This window comes from Aplidium turbinatum, chromosome 4, assembly GCF_918807975.1.
Source record: "Aplidium turbinatum chromosome 4, kaAplTurb1.1, whole genome shotgun sequence".
Taxonomy (NCBI): Eukaryota; Metazoa; Chordata; class Ascidiacea; order Aplousobranchia; family Polyclinidae; genus Aplidium; species Aplidium turbinatum.
In genome coordinates this window covers 27551247-27572354 of record NC_137475.1, presented here as the reverse complement: position 1 = coordinate 27572354, position 21108 = coordinate 27551247, and the positions used below count along the sequence as shown (strand labels likewise).

Genomic DNA, 21108 nt, shown 5'->3' with positions numbered 1-21108 from the left:
TTCACAAAATACATTTTGATAACGACCATCAATCTTGTGTATTTAAATTTATCTTCTTTGGTCTTGAGCCTGCCCTATTGCACCACTTTCGGTTGACAGGCTACTTACACTGGAACCGTTTGGCAAATACAATTAAATTTGATGACAGGCTCAGCGATGAAGTTGGATCAAGACGGACTATTGGATGGTTTGGCAAGCTCAGGCTTCACCGCTTTTCAGACAAGTGTGGCGTCATGACCTGGCTCAGGCCGTCCATTTACGTGATTGCAACGTAATCATATGTCGAAAAGCATGAAACAGCTCATAATGAGTGAAGAACAAAATAAAAGTTTGAAAATTTTACGCTGAATTATATTTCAAATATTGTACTTCAAACCGCAAACTTATCATTTAGCCTGGCAGAGCAATCGAAACCAATCAAAAGTAGCTAACGAATTTATATTGTGGTAATTTATTCTGATAGCATTGGTTTAAACTTTAAAGTCGTGATCTTGTCTGTCAACAAACACCAGACACAAAGAATACAAAACGACCTTTTGTTTAAAGCATAACACGTCTTAAAAAGCGGTGAGGATGATAAAATAAGTTTTGCCAAAAAATGATTAAAATAGGTCATACTCATTAGTTTCAACATGTTGCACAGGGTCTTGTCGTTTTTATTTAAAAGTTTTCTTAGTCGCTTACTCTTAACCTGTGACAACGGAAAGGTCACAACTCGGATTGCAACATAGAAGATTAAAATCAAGAAGTCGTCAAATTGATCGAGCTAGGAAATTATGGTAAACAAATAGCTAATACTCTTGCTTGAAAAAAACTGGTACTGGTTTATTTGTGTTGATTTAACATAAAAAGTTGTCGAATCAACGAACAATCCAACAAGTGACACAATGGTCGCAATATTGGGCCGGAGCCAAACTTTTGCAAATCGCTTCGTTTGCGCAAAGCAATTGTCCTGACTTCAAAATAGACGTCTATCAAACGTTTCACGTCACGTCGATCAAAAACTATTTTTATGGCTTTTTTTCTCCCAGTTGATCTCTTGTTTGCAGAAAACATTGCGCAAAATGAAACGCATCTCATAGTTGAGGGGCGTGGCTGGATGGGCGAGTCAACTGTGGCTTTGGCATGAACTGACTTTCTTTGTCTCACTGCGATAAATTATGGTTTTAACCTGCACACTTACGGCACGCGAGCAGAAAAAGCTTTTGGACAAGATTAAAAGTCTATAAATAGGCTGTGAACACAAATTGAGTATCTCAATTCAATGTTTAATGGACCGTGTCACCCGCTGTGCCTCCTCAAGGACCAACGCAGCTGATGACACTTTCTCGTGGTTTTGTTGCGACATCAAAAAAGTAACTTATGCATCATTTAAGACAGAGGCTGCGTTATGTTTTTTAATTAAAGGGAATTGTTTTGAAACTTAAACTCCCTTCTGGTTCGGACAATAATTCTTTTTTGAAATTGTAGAGTCTCGTCTAAAATATCGTGACAGAATTTTTGTCAATTGGAAATGACTTCAGTAGGAGCGTTGCTACTCAAAACAATATTGTGACACTTCGCTTCCAGTCCCACAAGCTCTCCTGTCAGCAGCAATATAGCGTGTTTTTCATGTCATCTGCTAATTTGCATTCATCAAATGCTGGCATTTGCACAACAATTTAACCTCTTAGCTTAATTTATTCAGCATCGATTTCGCTATAATACATCTAATGCAACTAATACATCTTCAGCTTATTCAAGTAGAATCATTGTAAACTTTTTTCTTTTGACGTTCAAGAGTCGGGATCTTCTTTTCATCATCTTTGATATAGTGGCAATAACCTAGGCCTAGGCTAGATGTCATGGCAGCTGTAGAGCAGTCATTCTGTTCTTAGGCTATCCAGGCTGTACAGACCTTGCACCCCGTTTGATGGGAGGTAGCTGGTGGTTTATGCTGTGGCCCGTGATGTGCGGTTTGTTCGCTCTTTATATAATTACAAATCACTGATGGTGTCAGTTCACTTTAATGCTTTGAAGGAAACAATCCGGCGCAAACAATTCAGTGTAGGTAGATCGAGTTGCACCAAGGCCCTCCTTTGTAACCCATCCAAGTAGGGTGAAAGTCAATGTTAATGAAGTGATTTTGAGGGGTTGCCGAACTGATGAATTGGTCTTCAGAAGTTAAGCGGGCGATACAAATCAACTTCTCGATTTCAACTGACGAGGCTTGCTCGCTTCCATCATCCTGGAGCCAAGTGTGGAGCAAGTGTTTTCATGATGTTCGTGGGTTTTTCGCTTACACCGCTTTTAAACTAATCTTTCCTTTTTCATGTTCGTGGCGTGATGCAATAACTTCACTGTAGCCATCGGTTTTAAACAATTACACTTTATATGATTTTACAATTCTCACAAATATTTTGCTAAAATAAAGGCGAAGTGTAGTACAATGTCAAACTAAGACTTAAACCAGGGGTTTCCAACCTTTTTTACACCGTGGCCCCCTTTAAAAATTTTGAAAAATCAATGGCCCCCCCTATTTTTTCAATCTTTTGAAAAAATTAAGAAGCGTCATTTTAATTAAAAATCTTGTTTATACAGTAACCGGTACTAGTATTTTTATTAAATCTTAATTTATTTCTTTTGTTATATAGTGTTGGAGTGGACTTAGAAATAATAAATTATAAAAAAAAAAATTTTTTTTAAATTTTACCATGGCCCCCTTGAAAAAGACTCATGGCCTCCAGGTTGAGAACCCCTGACTTAACAAATAAAGTAATTTGTATGGTTTCAATATCAGAATTACAGGAGCTTCGATACAAAAACTAGACAATGAATAGGCTAAACTATAAACTGGGGTCTCATCCAGTTGGAACGAGGTTTGTGTTGCACAAATTGCCACCAATCCGGAAAGCTGTTCGATGGAGTGGCTGTAATCATCATCCTTGAAAGTTTTCGGTTGGCAACGGTTTCAGACAGTGCAATGTGTATGTTGTTTTGTGTCTCCAAGAATGAACGGCACGAAAGGTTTTGTTTAGTGTCTGGTGCATTTGGTGGCATTGTCGACATGGTTGGTGGTATGCTGATGGTATCTGTAGATGAAATGCTTTGTTATGGATTGTTAATATTTCATTTATTGTTTGATTTTGCAAAAGTATATTAAGCGGAGATTTTCGTCAAATATTATCAGCTTCCGACACTTTTTTTTGCTTACCCATAGCCTTTCAATGAGCAGTTATGCTAAATTCTGTATCATACTTTTTCTGTTGCATTTTATTTTGATTTATGTTGATATGTTGCAACCCAACCTCTTGATACAAGACTCTACGCTCAATCCATTTGCGCATTTGTTTCAAAATCAATATTGACACAACTTAAATCTATTTTCAGGTGTAAGCCAACTTAGTGGCTTAGGCACCTAAATTCCGAATTAATGAAATAAATTATTGTTTTCAATGTAATTTTCCTCAAACAAATAAACTGCTCAAGGGTTATATTGAAATCATGCTTTAACTTAATAAACTGTGCACCTGGATCTAATAGAGGTTCAGTAATTGGGTCACAAATTGCCTTTCAGAGATTGTACAGATTTTGAGAGGTCGTTTTGTGATTATCCTTATTTGTCAAGGTTGAATGCGCGTTAACAGAACTGTGCGTTTATGACAACAGCTCGACAGACTGACATACCGCAGACCTACCACAAGTTTTCATCAAGTGAGTAGATTATTATCTCACTTATCAAGATCAAGATTTGAAGATTGTTGCAAAATGTTTAAATCGAGTTTATCCGCAGCTGTTTAGTTTATTTGATTAATACTCAAAGACGATAAATGCTTGAAAAGAGTCATAACAAATCTTTTGAAACAATGGCTCACCAGCCATCGACAATAACTCGATGTTTGACATTTTTGCGGAATAAAAATATATTGGAAGTTACAACGTTATTGCTTGGATAGCAAGAAAAGTTAAATCGACCAATTGGCACACTTCACCCACTGAGAATGGTAATTTTTTTTTATAAAATTTGCATCTAAACTGTCAAAGTTTCCTTTTTCGAAGTCAATAGGCTTATAAATCATGCTATTCTAGCGGTCTTCAAACTTTTTCGGAACTGGGCCAATTTTGCGATTTCATCAGCGTCGGCGGAGCGACTATTTTACGTATTAAAAATACAACCCACTTAACAATAGACACGTTTATATAATTACATTTTCTTTGCTGTGTGACATGTTTCGATGTGACTTATGAAACTGTTCTTTTGCTGCATGATAGTTGAAACATTTTGTCTCATGCTTGATGTTGCAACAAGGAGAGTGTTGTAGCTTATACAGCCGCACATGAAAGTCTGGTTCGACATGTGGACTTGTAATATTTCATGCTGAAAAAAAAATCTTTGCAACTGTATAAGCACTTGAAAGTAAAAGAGTTTACAGTCACTTAGGCTACCATACTTGTGATCACGATAGGGAACTGCCCAGACAGCAAATCGATCGATTTTTACATTGATTCGACGTTGAGTCAATGTAAAACACACCTGATTTGCTGTCTGGGTGACAAATAGAGCTTTGACCCGGCTGTGTTTGCTTTGCCGATGGTGCGCGTGAGCTGTTTTTCAAATAAAACGTTTTTAGTTCGAGTGTGAACTGTTTGAGAATATTATGAACTTGCAACTGTTTTAGAGTGTGAAGATATTTAAAAAACATGTTTTAGCGTGATGAATATTTTCCATGGAGATTTTCGTTGGGGGATTCATAGGCTACCGCTTACCTAAAGTTGCAGCGTGTATGAAAATAATTCGCCCTTTCTATTAAGCCTTAAACTTTATATCAGTTCCTGAAATGGTTGTCAAGATTTTAATACAGTTAGAGCAAAAGCAACCCACTGCACTTACAAAAAATAAAAATAGAATGAAAAACTTGGAAATTGCGAACAAATTGTCTGTGAGCAAAATCGATGACAAGTGCGTAAAAGTATCTATCGTATTGCTATTTTAAGAGCTTTCTTCTGAGCTCAGTGTTCCGTTTCCAGTTCTTTGATGATACAAATTGAATGGTTATTTAGAAAAGTCAGTCACTGAAAAAGTATTTTTGCAAGCGTTCAACAATGACAAACGCAAAAAAAATTAAAAATGCGTTTCTTTAAAATTGCGTTAATCGCAAGTTAGATTCTGATCGCTAAAATCGATAGCTGAAAAGTTGTTCTCAATTCACAAATAATGAGATATTTGTCATCCAACGCTATGGCTTTTGTAATGCCACTAAAAAGATATTTATTAAACTCAGGTAACCTAAAGTTCACTTAAGTTCACGGGTGACGTCGGTTCATTTGAGGTCAAATTTGGAAATCAACATGTTGGATCAACAATTTTTGATATTTTTCGTTGCAATTATATTTGGTTGGAAGTTGGAACACAAAAAACAAACCTATAATTGCTATGAACCTAACTGGCGTGAAACACCGACTTTTCTATTCCCAAACATTGTCTGGAAAAGGCCTTTGTATTTCGATAATTTATATGTCTTTGCAAGTTGAATCAACATCAGTGGCAATATTCTTTGTTGACGCAAAGAAGACAGTGGCTAGAACTCTGTCTGGTTTGCTTTGTTTTGATTCTGTATTGACAAGTTACTTTGCAAAGCTTTGTTTTAATTATTTTGATCTTACATTAGAAAACGTTAGATAATGCAAAAATACTGACTGTCTTTCGATGCATCAAGATTAGCGGTTTCCTCTCGCCACCAGAGTCATCTCTATTGTCACATGCGGGCTTGCTTATTGTGACGTTATTTTCTTTTCAGCTTATCGCTTAAAGACTTTTCTCCCAAACCGATTCAACAGAAATTATTGTCCCAGATTAACGATAAAATCTTTTCACATTGTTTCAACTTTTCAGGACGATAAAATAACAGAAAGTTACATGCTATTGAGAAAATTGTTAGAGTGATAGCTGCCATTTTGTAAACCGGCTCTTTATTTTTGGTAGAAAATTGAAATCTATTTCTGAACAAATTAGCTTTAAGCTATACATTTCCTTTTCACAATTGCCGTATGAAAAAGATTAATATGTAACGACATTTGATACGGCCATTAGTTCGACTACAGCAAATTGAATGAGTCAACTAGCAGCATGATTGAAATTTGCTGGCATGGGGCAATGTGAACAAAAAGAGGAGATGGGTGATAATGTTTTCATTAATATTATTACACAAGATGTCAGAGGCAAACACGTGTTTAATTAATACCGACCTGCCGATGTGCTCCAGACGTTGTCGTTTTTTTTTTGTGGGACCCCAAGGCGGCTGGTCATGATTCTCAGTGGCCTTGGATTACGCCGGGTGGTTTGCAAATTTTGTATCAAGTGGACAGGAAAGGAAGTCAATCTTCATGTCCACCTTCAGACATGCATTCAAGTGTCCACCGCCGCATCATCTTGAGCGGCGTCGAACAGGCGCCCCTTCGATCGTCGCACCGATGCCTTCACCACGGATATGCACCATGCAGCCAGACAACATACGCTGTCGTTAAGTATTGCATGAAAATAAAGTTCAACTTTGTAAAAAAATTTGTCATAACCGACTCAGGTTACCAGTCAAGTTAAATCGTGTTAATTAAAATGTTGTTCTAGAATGTTTCATAATGTTACAAAACGCGTATATTTTTTTATGACAGTAAAAGCCAACTTTACACTGGATTGGATTGATCGATAAATCTCTTTGCAAAAATTAACATGTAACAGCTTCAAGATTTCAGCAATCCATCTCTTGTAAAACAGGCAGCCATCCGTAATAATACTATAGTGTCTGTGGTTTGAATCCTCATGTTCAATCAGTTCTAAATTTAGTTTTCAACTGCAGAAAATACACTTGTTTGTAGGCGCAGCAAGCAACACAACATCGATTCAACGCTTTCCACCGATAAATCATTGTAAAAATGAACACGGATCGATATTCCAGATGTCTTCACAACTTGGAACTGAAAACTTATCAGCAAACTTTGAGTGGTGGAAAGATATTAGAGACGAACTTTTGTTATTTGACTCAACTAAACACAAGGTGAGATGAGTCATTTCTTTATCAAAGGACAAGAAGGCAGACGCCAAGTCTTTCTCAATTCACCCAGAAAGCGAATGTCAACAAAGCAGGGTGAAGATTAGTCTGTGGATGTTTCTATTTTGAGAAAACTGCCTATGTTTCAAAGACATAACAATTTAATTTGTAGGTTTCAGGAAAAGATTTTCGGTGTTTGTTTTATTTTTATCGTGTTATCTTCTCAAATATCACGTCTGCAAAACCGATGTTAAGAAACACAGCAATACAAGACCACACCACACGATCAAATGAAAATCATATTGCAACAACGCATTTTCATGAAGATAACAGGAGTCCATTTTAAATTGACAATGACTGTGCTAAATCGTAAAGAAACAAGCGTTGCAATAATTGCAAACTTTCTAACATGGTTCGACGATTCAGCAATATCTGATCCATTCTATTTTTAAATGGCGCCGAGCAGTCGGTTTTATTGTTGCACTTTCCTCCCTAGATTGTCCACACTGGAGAGCTCACCACACTTGCGATTATTCCTGAACCAATAAATCACTTCTTTTTAGCATCAATTCAACGGCTGTAGACGTTAAATCAACACAAAAAAAGATGATTTGTTGGCTGAAGCCATGGCCAGTAGTTCGGTGCTAATGGTTGGGACAGTAATTCGGCATTTGGATTTGTCCAGCTGATTGTTTACAATCGCGATAGAATCGATTATATTTTGTACAAATCAATCATCAGCGCCATTTCCTATTTGTTCTGTTAAACCCCATTCGAAAGCAGCGAGCAAGTTATTTTACCAATGAAGCTGTCATCTAATTGGATCCGGTAAATTCGAAACAATCACTTTCCAAAATCTTTTGTTGTTCACTAAAATGCATAGAAAAACTAATACATACCCTTGAATAAGGGAGAACTTCAGTTCAGATATTCTCTTTCAAGCGACTGATGCTTTTTAATTAGTTTTATTGTGGTCAATTTCGAGATTACTCATAAGCGTGTGACAACTTATGTTGTCCAGCAACGAATATACAAATCAGAGTTGTGGTGGCTTATTGAGCTGACAACAACAGAACCGTGTTTTTCCTAGAGAAAAATTAAACATCATAAAGCGACACGTTGACGTTGCAATTAAGCATTGAATATCTCTATGCTGAAAGGAATGAAATATTATGGAGGTATCGAAAGATGTTGAGCGTGCGGCAGTCACTTCACCAGCCAGTTACAGCTGGCTTGCGTAAGATAATGATAGCTTAATCCAGTCAGTTGTCAACACCTGTGTCAATAAGCTCGTTTATGTAATTGACTTTTTAGGAGTATTCCTAACGAAAGTGACAAAACAACAGCAGCAGGGTGGCTTTGTGCAAGAAAGGTTATAGCCTCTAACTAGCCTAATGTTACATTAGTTTTGATTGTTTTTACAATTTACAAAAGTTATCTCATCATAGTTTTTGAAAACGCCGCTTCAATAACTTCACCTGTTCTTGAACGCCTCAAAGCCTCTGAATTAATTAACGTCAATTAAATCATAAACTTGGTAATTTGAAACTTGTAAGAGTAATTATATTTCATCATTTTGTCACGGCACTTATTAAAAGTGAACATTGTTTACCACACTGTGTTCTACTTAGAATGACTTAAATAGGATTGTGGTTTCTACGAAGTGAGATTACTGGTATCATCTCGTTCATCAGGCTGGTGTTTGCTGCCACTAAGGATTTTCTATTGTGGCTCACAAAGAAAGTCAAAAAGGTTTTGACGTTTTATTTCAATAGAACGAGCACAAGTCATTTGCAACCACAAAATTACGATTCAGCAGTACACACAATGAAAGTACCAGCAGCAAATAATGTACGTTGTTCCACGTTAATTCAATGTACCAGCGTCATAATTTCAGTTCTCCAATACAATATGGTTTCGCTGGTAGCCCAGTCGACGGACATTTATTCGAGACTTTTTATTGATTTCGTTTGAACAGCGTTTTCTTTCCGATAGTACGCCAGCAAAAGCAATGCAATTGATGAAACTTTTCGTTGTAAACCTGATTTGAGGACAAAAACAGAACGCTAAAAATACACGATTGTCCACCTCAAGTTCAACCGATCAGTAATTACGTCAGTTTTAACATCTGTATAATATTTACAAATATATCTTGGATGTCCAACGATAAATGCTTAACACTAGCTCAACGTCAAACAGAAAAAGCTTCTGGACAAAATTTTTTCAAAACAACACACACTTTTTTCAAACCTAATGAATCTTTAACCAAAATCTTTGGCATAAACTAGGGCTACTGCACAGAGAATGCATAAGTTTTATGACTTTCAACAGATACGAAACTGTCACAGCTCCACATTTAATGTCAAAGTACAGTTAAACAAAGTTAAGTTGTAAAAATGATGGAATGACAGTGTGTGATGTATCAAGATGTACAAAATTACTCGTCATGTTTAAATTGCCCTGTCATCTTGCGGCTTCAAGACAATGCAAAAATGACAGATTGCTGTAGCTAAAGTGAGGATTGTGACAATTTAGTGAAAATGTCAAAGCAGAAAATAAATAAACAAAGATAGTGAAAAAATAAGCAAAGGTAAGAAAAACATAAGGAACAAACAACATGGCTTGAAAACGTAATCGAACAGTTTCAACAAAACTTTTGAAAGACAATTTGGTTTTCGCTTCATTTTATTAGTAGCAGGTTTATGCCGCGTAAAAAAGTTGGCTTTCCAGTAATTTTGCTTTAAACTTGGCGACTTTGAAAAGTGAAAGAAAGCTTTATGTTGTTCAGTAGAATCGCTTTTGTTAATCTGTTGGATCTATATTAGGAAAACAAAGTGATGAACAACATCTCTAAAGGAAATGTACTTCTGCTCCAGATACTGATTTTGACTGCAAATCAACAGGTCGGGGAATAGATTTGTATCTACATTTGTGAAATAGATAATGAAATCAACGCTTTATTGCAATTTTAAAAATATGATGTTTCTGAAGCTATTACTCAAACACTGATCGTACTGTTTGCATGACTTTGTCATATTGTCTTTCACTGAGTTTGAAAGCATTGGACCACGTTTTCAAAGCTACGTCCCACAGTAAATAGAAACAAATACCAGAATACCAGCAAGTATGGCAAGACACAGTCACGACTTTGCCTAGAATAACCTCTACACAATTTCAATACATAACCTCTCAGTTGTCTCATGTTGAGCAGAAGTGTTTCATGAACGTAACACAAAGCAGTCTTCTGAGGCATGAAAGCGGGAAACGCATGACTTTCTAAGCCACATTAGCAGCTTACAGCTTCTCATCTCAACACAAATAACTTATACCTTGTGCGCTGATGTTTCCTGCCTTCACGAGCCTTCGATCCACATTTTTTACATTGATGTAACGTCGTCAAAACACCATAAAATTGTGTACAATTGTTACTAGCCTCAAGCGTGTTCAACTAACTGTTTTAAGTCATTTCAAATGACATATCAACGGCACATAACACATTTTGTATGGTAAATAACGAAGCAAATGGACAGCAGCATAAAGTGGAAGCTTTTTGGCAAAAACCGAGCATCACATGCTGGAAAATAATGTTCATATTTGTGAAGCCAAAAACATGAACATTATGAAGCAGATTTTTTCATTCAACTCGGCAGAAAATAAAAAGAAAATAGGAAAAGAAAAAGGCACCAGCAAATAGGCTGACATATTGTAAACAAAATAACGCATGGTTTTATTCTTTCGGTTGACAAGGCAATGTCAAGAGAAAATCATATATTCAAGACACTGCAGTTGGAACAATGTACATAGGTCACGATAAAAATATATTGAATTAAAATTTTGGATCTCGACTTCAAACGTCAGGAAAATTTTCGTCAAGGATTGCTTACAATAAGTTGTAACATAGTACGAAGTTTAATGTGTTTTTTTTCTAGTTTATGAGTTGTAATGTACAAATGTGCGATTATTTAAATTAGTGAATTAAAATCAATTTGCAATAACTAAACATCAGTGCAATTTTTTTCATTTTTGTGCGAACGCCATTTTGAAAAATTTAATTCTACTCGATTGAGTCGGAGTATGATCGGAGTGCGTGATGGGTAAAATGTCGAAGTCATCAAAATCAATTTTTACAAACGATTGGGCCTAAAAAAATTTATCAAAAGAATTTAAAGCGAAGTCGCAAATTTGAGAAAAATAATGAACTTTCAGTTTATCGAACTTACTTTAAAAAGAATTACTTACAAATTTTACCAAAAACAATTAAACGCATTGAATTTATATTCGATTATGTTGAATCGATGTTACGACTGACTCAACTTTGATGCACATTGCACATCCTCTTGTGCCTGCGCGACATCGCGCTCCAGCTGTTTGATGTGGAGCTTCAGTGCCTTGTTTTCTTCCTCTAATTGCAATGCGCTGGCCTCCTTGTCGTTTTGCAGCTTTTTCCGCCTCTTTCGTGATTCCCGGCAAGCAAGGTTGTTGCGTTTCCGCCTGGCATCCAGTCGCTGCTCTTCCGTCATAGACGAAGTGGTCCGATCTGAACTGACCGACGATGGTGAGCTGATGTCTTTGAAGTTGCAAAGTGACACCTCCGCTTGCTGCTCTTCTTCCGAAATAAACACGTCATCGCAACTTTCACGTAGATTGACCTGACAAAGATGAGATGGCTGCTGCCAGAACGCGGGCGAACTGGTCCTGTAGGCCGGGGACATTGCATCCTCTGAAGTTTGGTATGCGACGCTCCGACGTTCCGCTGATGAAATAAACGGTTCAAAGTGAATACGGTGACACAAGATTGTTTAATTAGCTTAGTTGAGCAGAAAAGCTCAATATCATTTCTATGTCGCTTATTAGCGCTAGGCGATGTCTTTACAACAATCTCATGCAAATTATCCAATAATATCATATTATGGTCTACAAAGCGCCTTTTAACCATTTAGCGCGTGACTGGGCAAGTCTGGACTCGCTCGAGCGAGCCGAGGAAACGCGAGCAGGTTTCAAGCAAAATAATCACCACTCAATACAAGTCGATGAATAAACAAATAATAGGGACCGTGTTTGTTCGTTTGCTGGCACGAAGGACACCTGTTTTTGTGGATTAATTCAATATTCTTTCACATCGTATTGATGTCGAAACGTTCTGTTACTGTTAATTGATTTTTGCAAAAAAAAATGACATCATCTGTTTCAATGTTGCGGAAAGCTTTGTTGAACCATGGCTGAACATAATTCGAGCTGCTTCTATCACAAAGACGAGGGGCAGGTCTAAACAAGAGTATGAGTTCCACGTGCGCTTGCCTTGGCTTGATGACGAGTGTGGTAGCAAGAATATAGAGTGACGAAAAAGAACAAAGGATTCTAAAACCATGATTTAAAATGGCGGATTCCATTGGTGACGACGACCGATCGATGTAACTTTGTTCACGCGGCGAAGAAAGGTTTTCCCGATAGAAAATGGACTGATGGAAAACCGTTGGACAGCAAGAATTGGCGAGAATTAGTCTGACGACAATTTAGACTGACAAAAGCAGCAATTGAGAACTATGTGGCATGAATTAGTGGCGCGATACTGATGAGCCCAGCCACATGGGCGAAACACGTGTCTATCGCTGAATTCTTGCAACACTCGACTGCCAGGAAACACGAGAATTAGTTAGCTGATTGGAAACACGGCCATAATTTCGTGTTGTCGCTATATAATATTGTAATATAGTTTCGGGAGAAAGTTTGCTTTCTTGTACCAAAGACAGGCAAGACATGGATTGTCTTGCATGTCTTTGGCATTAATGTTGTGTTTCTTATGCAAGTGATTTTCCCCAACGGAAAAATACTTATTTCTAAATTTATTAGCGTTGTGAAAGCATGATTAAAACTACAATAATTTCATTTTAAGAAGCATTTTTTGTCATTATTTATTTGAAATAGCATCGAACAAAGCAACAAGTTTTAGGCGAATTTTGATTTCTCGTCAAAGGTTTTCAAAATCATTTCGCGTAAAATTATTCAAAAACTTTCTTTGCGTATGAGCGATAAATAAATGTTTCTTAACTTTCTTCAAAGTTTTGATGTTTTATGCTTTTATTATACTATGGTGGATTTTCTTGTTGCTGTGGAATTTTTAACTTTTGAAATATCCAAAAATGGTGAGTTCGATAATTTTTTTTTTTTCATTTTTTAACTGGAGAATCTTTTCACGAAAAATCTTTTTAAAATTTGCAAAAAAAATAAATTTTTGTGAAATCTTGTTTGTCCATGTATGCCTTGTCGATTTCTAGTGTGCAGTTTTTAAAATCACAGTAACCGATTTTTATATGCAAAAATTGCGGTAAACTATGATTTTGAAAAATTTACCAGTGCTAGTTTATGGGAATAACATGATATAATCTTTCCAGTACGCTATATAAAAATAAGACCTAAAAGAATTTACATTTTCCGGTCTTGTAAAATAATTTAAAGCCAAATTTTCTTCATGGAAAATTATGTTTTATAAACTAGGTTTACAATGGGCAGCTTGAATTTCTATGTCATTGAAAAAAACTGCAAAACTGTAATTTCCAGTCTTCTAACATCCTTTCACCTAATAACCCTCTGTCTGGTTTTAATAAAACAAAAATTTGACAAAGCATTGATTTAAAACAAATTACTGTAAACTTACTGTATTGCGTGATGCTGTCCGGTGTCCTTGCATTGGACTGAATGCTTTCCAAGGCCGACCTTGGAGAGTAAACAGTAAAGGAATTGTGTTGTTTCTGATAATTGTAGAGCGAAAATCCTCCTACAGGACTGTCAGCAATGCTGCTATCGGCAGGTGAGACTCCAAACTGATTGTACCTGCGTGTGTCCGACGCCGGGGGAACCACTACAGAATAAACTTCAGGAGGAGTTATGCCTATTGATGACATATCGGAGTTTATTCGTGCATTGCCTGGTGTTGCACTAAGCCCTGTCTGTCCCTGAATGTTTATCGGTTGGGTAGCATCGGAATGACCCACATGATAGGGCTGTGGAGTTATAGGAGTGGCTGATACCAAGGAACTAACTTCATTAGTATCAATAATTTTATGCTCGTCAATCACTTCCATCAACGTATTGAGTTCTTGACTTTCAACATTGGACATGTTCTCCCGCGTAGCTTCGCCTGTTGGTGCATCCGGATAATTGAACTGAACATCCCATTCCAAATAACTCGGGCTTGTCTTCATGTTTTCGGAACAAGAAAAAGGGGATAGCTCCATCTCTTCTTCTTGCTCTCTTTGGTGGGAATCGCCGTTGAAAAACATATCGGACATAATGATCTTCCTGAGAAACCAGATGAAGACAAGATTCAGTCGAAAACTGTCGATTTTATTCAGTCGGGAGGTTGCTCCGTAAGACCGCCGGCAGAATTAGCAAAAGCTGATACAGGACTGACCAAGTTCACCGTCTCACAGACAAATGAAACAAAAATATCATGTTTGTACATTTATTGGATAGGCTACTTAAAATATACTAAGAAGAGAACAGATCCAACTCTAAAAATTGTAAACAAAAACAAACTCGGAATTATGTTACGTGCTACAGTAGACACGGTACTAAAGCAAGAAAGTTTGTAAATAACCAAAAATCGCATGATGTCAAACTGGAAGAGTATGATTATAATCAACTGTGTGTGCCACATTGCTCTGTAACTTCGCATGCCCATAAAAACTCGATAAGAAATCATAGTTGATTTCAACTTTACTAAAATAATTCAAACAATGAGACAACTATCGGCTAAGATTTTTTTTCAATGAGTTAATTGTGATAGCGCTGTACGTCGCAACGAATTTGCTGGCATAGTAGCCTACTGTTTTTGGTAAAATTAAGAATAAATCGATATTTTGGACATAACATACTTCCAAGGTAGTTTTCTACTCATAGAAATGTTTTTTCATTAGAAAGTTAGTCTTTCAACAGTATAGCCTGTTGTCATGAGCATACGCATCAACCAATGTTTTGGTCTCGCACCCTGTCCGAGTCTGTTGGTCAGTTGATTTGTATTCGATTTACAGCGATAATTTTTTTTTTTACGGAAGTGAATTAATTGCTGAATAGGCGTGCGTGCTCTAAACAGCTGCTGAAACAACCACACCCTGCTGTAACAATGCAATTGAAAACTAGCACTGTACGCATGTGATTAAACAGTCAAATGAAGATGTGAAAAAGCATTGACTAATTTATGGTTAATGTATCTCATCGTTGTGTGACGAGTTGTAGGCCTACTACCCGTGTTGCTAATCGCAGGAACAGAGCATTCACTTTGTGGACCAAACGTGCTTAAAAATGTCTATTATGTTTAACCATAGGGTTTAACATACAAAAATGAAAAAAACTTTACCGCAAAACCGCAAGTTAAAAAATTAAATAAAACCGAGACAGTTAGCAGATTGCTCGGGATATAACGCGCCACCGCTGGAAAAGCGCTTGTGAAAACACCGAAGGCTAAAGTACGCAGCTAATCTTTTTTGCTTTCATTGCCTCAAATCTGAGAAATCTCACATGCTGAAAACTATATTGAAATAATTTTACTGACTTTTATCAGTTTCATCAACTGCAAATTTATCACTAATTCAAACGCAAGTGATCCCACCTTGTTGTTGCACGCACTACGCGACTTTGGTCAGACTGAGTTTCTGATCGTTGCGTAAGAATATTTAAACAGCCAAAAAGGAGAAAAAGAAGGGAAAAAAGGCTTGACTGCCGTTTGCGTGACGTGAAGAAGTGAATTGGAAACAGAAGTTTATTCTGTAATCTGTCGCGATTAGACAGCCAGTTACCACCTAAATTACATGTTACCAAACTGTGGAAACTGTGTCTTTCTACATTTGCAGCATGATTACACTGTTACTGCGCTATCAATGTATTTAGAATAACAACTTTTCAGTTCAATGAGAGTCTGGCACTGAATTTTTAGTAAACAACTTTCTGTTTAAAAAATACATTATCAAACTCAAACCCTTTTCATAATTAAGCTGCCTGATGGCAAACTTTTGCAACACGTTTCAAAACCCGTTAAAGGTGCTTTGATTTTGTTTTAACTACCGGTCTGCGGTAATGAAGTGTCTCATAGTGTCAAAAGATTGAAAAGAATGATACTGATCTGTGAAGATGTAGATTGTAGTTCTACCCAGTGCATGTTTTGTCAAATTCGAAATTTTTTGAGTCCTTGCTCTCGATGATAGCTTGTACCAGCTAGCAAAACTAATTCCTTGTATAATTATTTAACGTCTACAGACGTTGAGTTGTTGTGAATAGTACTGCATTCCCTAGCTGCATGTCTTTCCAAGCTAACAGTACCACGGGGAATCACCAAAGAAATCACCACGTTTGTCATCACCAGATTGGACGCTTTGCATTCAATTTTACAGATTAAATCAACTCAACAAAACGCATCGTTGAATAGACGTGCAAACAATGAATTTTGATTGAAAGTTTTTAGAGAAATTTGAAAAGTAGTAAACGTTCTTCAAACTTTGACTTTGTTTTTGTATCGGTTCAATTTCGCTCGAGGACAAATTTATCCAAAACAAAGCAAAATGGTGTCTAAGGCTAAGCCATCATACTTTCTCAGGCTTTGATTTCCTGTTGTTATTTTGAAAATTTTGTCGAAGCAACATTTGTAACAGTACTAAACCTATATTGCGTGTTTCACAATTTGCCAAGACAAAATAGCGTCGACAAGTTTCTGTGCCATTCAGGGCTAAACACATTTCGACTATTCAAGTTAAACTTGACGAAGTATTGGTAACTTGTGCTGTCTTGGGTCAGGTTCTAGTTCCTCATTTTAAATTCTTAGAAAGTTCAAGTTTCTGTTGTTGTCCTATCCGGGTCTATTCTCTGTTGTTAAACTTAGAATTTTAGAAAAGTAGACAAGAAGTTAAGAAAGAGAATTTTCATTAGACTCTTTCTGAAATTTCTGAACAAGCCTTTGAAGTCGATCATTTTTTTTTTAGTTTTATTTCTTACATTTACACAATTGGTATGTAATATTGTCCGCCCCGTTAGCTCAGTGGTTATGCGTCCGACTTTGCACATGAAGAAACCTCAAGATCACGCGGCGCTGGTTTGGCTCTCAGGGTGTGGGCTTGAGCGACGCATTTCAGGACTGTTCTCCATTCAGCGGCACCTAGTGGATGGATTATTTCATAGGCAACAACACTTCAACAACAAGCGGAAGTTTTACCCTGTCAATTACCTGTCAAAGGCTTTGTCAGTCCGAGGAAAAAAGATTTAAACCAACCAACTAGTATGATACTAGTAGTGTGATATCATGATATTACATGACGCTCTTAGGTAAGGAGGTACCTATGCAGAATAACTAGGACGTTTTTTTAGTAAAAACCTAAAAAAAGTAACCTGTAAAAATTGTAAAAGGGAACCTTGCCTCAAATTTGAAAAAATGTTTGTGGATAGCAAATAAGCCAAAGTGACCTAATATGCTGTGTATAAAAAGAGAAGTTGTTGAAACAAAAATCAATAGAGCCAGTAGTGCTTGTAGGGGGAGGAGGCACTTGGTTGCGTGCCCTCTAAATCTAATAAATCGAGAAAAGTGTGTAGCTTTTCTTCCTTTTCTCGCTCGCTCAACCTAAATTGATCCATCAAATCGGCGGCATAAAGGCAAGCAGGGTTTCATCAGTAGATTTAAGTGGTAGAAATTTTTCGGTGCCCTTAAAGCTAGGAAACTAATGCGCTATTCCGAAGTAAACATTTTTCCCCAGTCAACTAACAACCAGTTAAAGTAATCTGTTCCAGAATTAATAGAAATAATCTATGACGTGAAAAATGCGCTGTGTGCCTAATAAACATATGTGGTTAGGTGGAGACACAACGCACGGCTATTCAAAATTTCCCTGAATGAGTAATTGAGTATACAGTATAATGCTATGTGATGCCATACAAGACTAAGCAAAACTTTGTCAAAAAGAACTTCATGAAATCCTTCCGTTATGTTAAAAAAACAATGATTTGAAATTCAATTTCCATTTTAAACAAAGCCTTGTTGCTTTAACGTTTACAGAAATATAGCTTTAATTAGATGAATTTAGATAAATACAAATTGTGAATTTTAGGCGAAAAGATAAAATACTCCACCAAAACAAAGCAAAAATTGCCAAAATTTTCTGGAGGTCAAGCTTCAACATCTCTGTCAATCTTTTCAATTTTTGGATCTCAATATTTACATTGTTATTGTCTATTTTGCTTAGAATTTTTGGGTGGTTGAAGTTCTGGTGCCTTCAAAATTGTTTTCTAGATCCGCTTTTGTGACCCACGGTTTAGCCACCTTTGGCATCCTAGTCCATCCTCCTACAATTCCAAACGCGTGTTTCAGTAAAGAAAAGACAAATTTGGAATTGTGGTGCATCTTACTAAAAAAAATGACAATTAAAACTTGTACGAGAAGAAAGCAATTGTTGTTTTTCAAAGTTTAACCGTTACACTTGTATTCAGTACTATCGTTTCTGTAGTTGCTAATAAACCGTCTTCTACCCTAAATTATAAAAAACAGCTCTACATGAATGGCTGATAGAAACGATTTTTTGTTATCGAAACGAAACGAAGCATAAGGTACTCTGTGAAAAGTTTTACTAAACGAGAAGATAAAAAACTTTACAAAAAATGGCATAAACCTGATACGAAAAAACATTGAAACATAGTTTTTATGTTAAAGCTATTACATCGAGGTAAAATTCCATATAATTGTTGAAAGCAGCCAAAATCACGCCGATAAATTTTAAGTAATTAATCGTGCTACAACCGCAGTTCTCTGTGTGCAAACAAGATCAGACAACCAGTTTTACCTGATGATGTTATATGAAGAGAAGTGTCGGCTTAAGCTGTTCCAATGAATCACAACCAAGGACGTACAAAAGAGTCATTATGACGAATTGATGGTGCAGCCCACGCAATTTAGAACGATTCTTCTACGCGTTGTTTCAACATAACTTTGCATAGGATTGCTACAGATAAGATCTGAAGCACATCCTTTGATGCGATGTAGCAATGGCAGCATAGACTTGAAGATTTTGCGACTTATATTTCATTTACGGTGTTCAAATATTAGATCGACGTTCAACCATTTGTAGTCAAAAAACTGTCAAGATAAAATTTCTGACGTTTATATTGATGTCATGATATGATATTTTTTGTGTTAAGAATAGCGCGATCCAGTAGCAAATGCAGGGGGCACTTGGTCACGTGCTCCACAAAATCGGGAAAAACATTTCTTTTTCGAATTTATTGCTAGCTTCTCTTGCTGAAAATGCGTGATGGTGTGACCTTCAAAAACTGAAAAGACATTGCACTATTCCGAAATAAACACACTGCTCAGTGCTCACTTAGCTGGTTATCAATTAAATTAAGCTACCCTGGTGTTGATTGATGATGTGAAGTGTGTCTTGTATGCTGTAGGCAAAGATAGGGATAGTTCAAACAAATTTTTGAAATTTTTCTGAACGTCATGGAAACGTTATAGTCTACAATATATCATAAAACATAAATTGTTTAAATCCTTCTACTTTATGTTCCGGAAAAATGGGATTTAAAACTATACTTCAATTTTCAAACAAACATTGCAACTCCAATCTTTGCAGAAATCTAGTTTTTAATTTGATCCATGTTTGATCGAACACCAAGTGTGCTTCCTAAACAAAAAAAACAGTAGGTTACATTGTTCATTTGTTAGGTTACATTTGTCAGAATTTTCGGTGGCAAACCAGGGATTTCTGGGAAGACTTTCTTGATACTTTTGGGAAAGCTCTTCCCTATCCTTAGCAAACTATTTCATTTTTCTAACCGTAGCTTTTACGCTATCCCTTTCTTACGTTTTGCTTCATTGAAACTCTGGTGCCCTCAAGTTTTTTTAGACCCGTTTCTAGTTCCATCTGTATCCAACACATGGTTTTTGATAGACCCTGACAAGTGACAACCATGTTTGCCCTTTCCCGTGTGTGGTAGTGGTACAAACGTGAGTGTGCAGTACAGGGTGGGTTATCGTGCGTACAAACCAGGGGAATTCAAACAATATTTTTACAAAAGAAAGCAAATTTTTATTTTTTCCACCTAAGTGAAACATAATTTAGTACAGTACAACATAATTCTAAATGAAATTAAGACAAAACAAATTTCTTTCGACAACGTTGTGTTTCAAATTTTACAAAGAAACCCAAAGTAAATCTTCGATTCCATTTAAGCTAACCGTGCGAAGTGCTTTCTAAGGCTTTCACACGAATTGTTTTTCTTTCGAGCCCGCAATGGAACATATCTGCCTGAACCTTGAAACGAAACAGAACGAATCCGAATAAAGAAATTTTGGTTCGAAACGAAATACTTCAAATTGCTTGATAAGTATATTTTGTTTAAACAGCGCTGTTGCTAAAATATGGATAAAGAATCGTTCAATGCACCAAAGAAAACCCAAAACGGTGTTTTGACCAACATATAACCACAAATTAAATTACTAGTCTATAGCCTATACAGAAAATTGTTTTTTTTAGTGTAGTCCAAACAAATGCTCTTGATCTGCAACCCAGGCATTCCCGTTCTATTCCGGTGAACAGCAGAAATTATTTAAAATATTGAAAAGTTAAAGAATAAGTTGCTATATTAATTGGAAAGGCAAATGAAGGGTTTGAAAATTGCTTAAACAATGTTTGGCTGGAAGCCTAAAGCACATCACTGTAGCTAGCACAGTCACAAAACCCTACGTTTCAAATGTTTCTACGTTTCTTTTCTTATTACGCTTTCAATGATTTCAATCTACAATCTTGAAAACTACAAAAAAAAACGAACATCTACTGTGGAACTGAGTTAAAGAAATCCAGGAAAAGAAATCCAATCGTGATTTAACTAGACTTTTAAAATTTGCTGCAAAATCGAAAGTATGGCATGGGTTATTGTAATTTTTGTCAAAGCAACTTCTAGATTACAGTAGAATACGTGTCAGTGTATTCAAAAAAGTAATTAAATCAGCATGTTTGCCAACTTCACTGGAATGTCCTGTCGTCATCGACAACAGATTCAAGAGGAAATAGATGAAGATAAAAATTGCTCAAAGTTGAGTGATTTG

The 21108-nt window shown here is 36.5% G+C and overlaps 1 protein-coding gene across 1 annotated transcript; it reads right to left on the bottom strand.

Moving 5' to 3' along the window:
• Window positions 1–8769: 8769 nt before the first annotated feature.
• On the bottom strand, window positions 8770–14529 carry LOC145768584 (uncharacterized). Its single transcript, XM_082580111.1, has 2 exons — window positions 13681–14529; window positions 8770–11778 (listed from the first exon to the last, which is right to left on the bottom strand). The coding sequence occupies exons 1-2, from the start codon at window positions 14312–14314 to the stop codon at window positions 11324–11326; spliced, it is 1089 nt and encodes a 362-aa protein (XP_082436237.1). The 5' UTR covers window positions 14315–14529; the 3' UTR covers window positions 8770–11323.
• Window positions 14530–21108: the final 6579 nt, after the last annotated feature.

Coding starts and splice junctions, on each gene's coding strand:
- LOC145768584 (XM_082580111.1), bottom strand. CDS start 14,314: ATGTCCGATATGTTTTTCAACGGCGATTCCCACCAAAGAGAGCAAGAA. Junction 11,779..13,680: donor GGACAGCATCACGCAATACA/GTAAGTTTACAG, acceptor TTATTTCATCAG/CGGAACGTCGGAGCGTCGCA.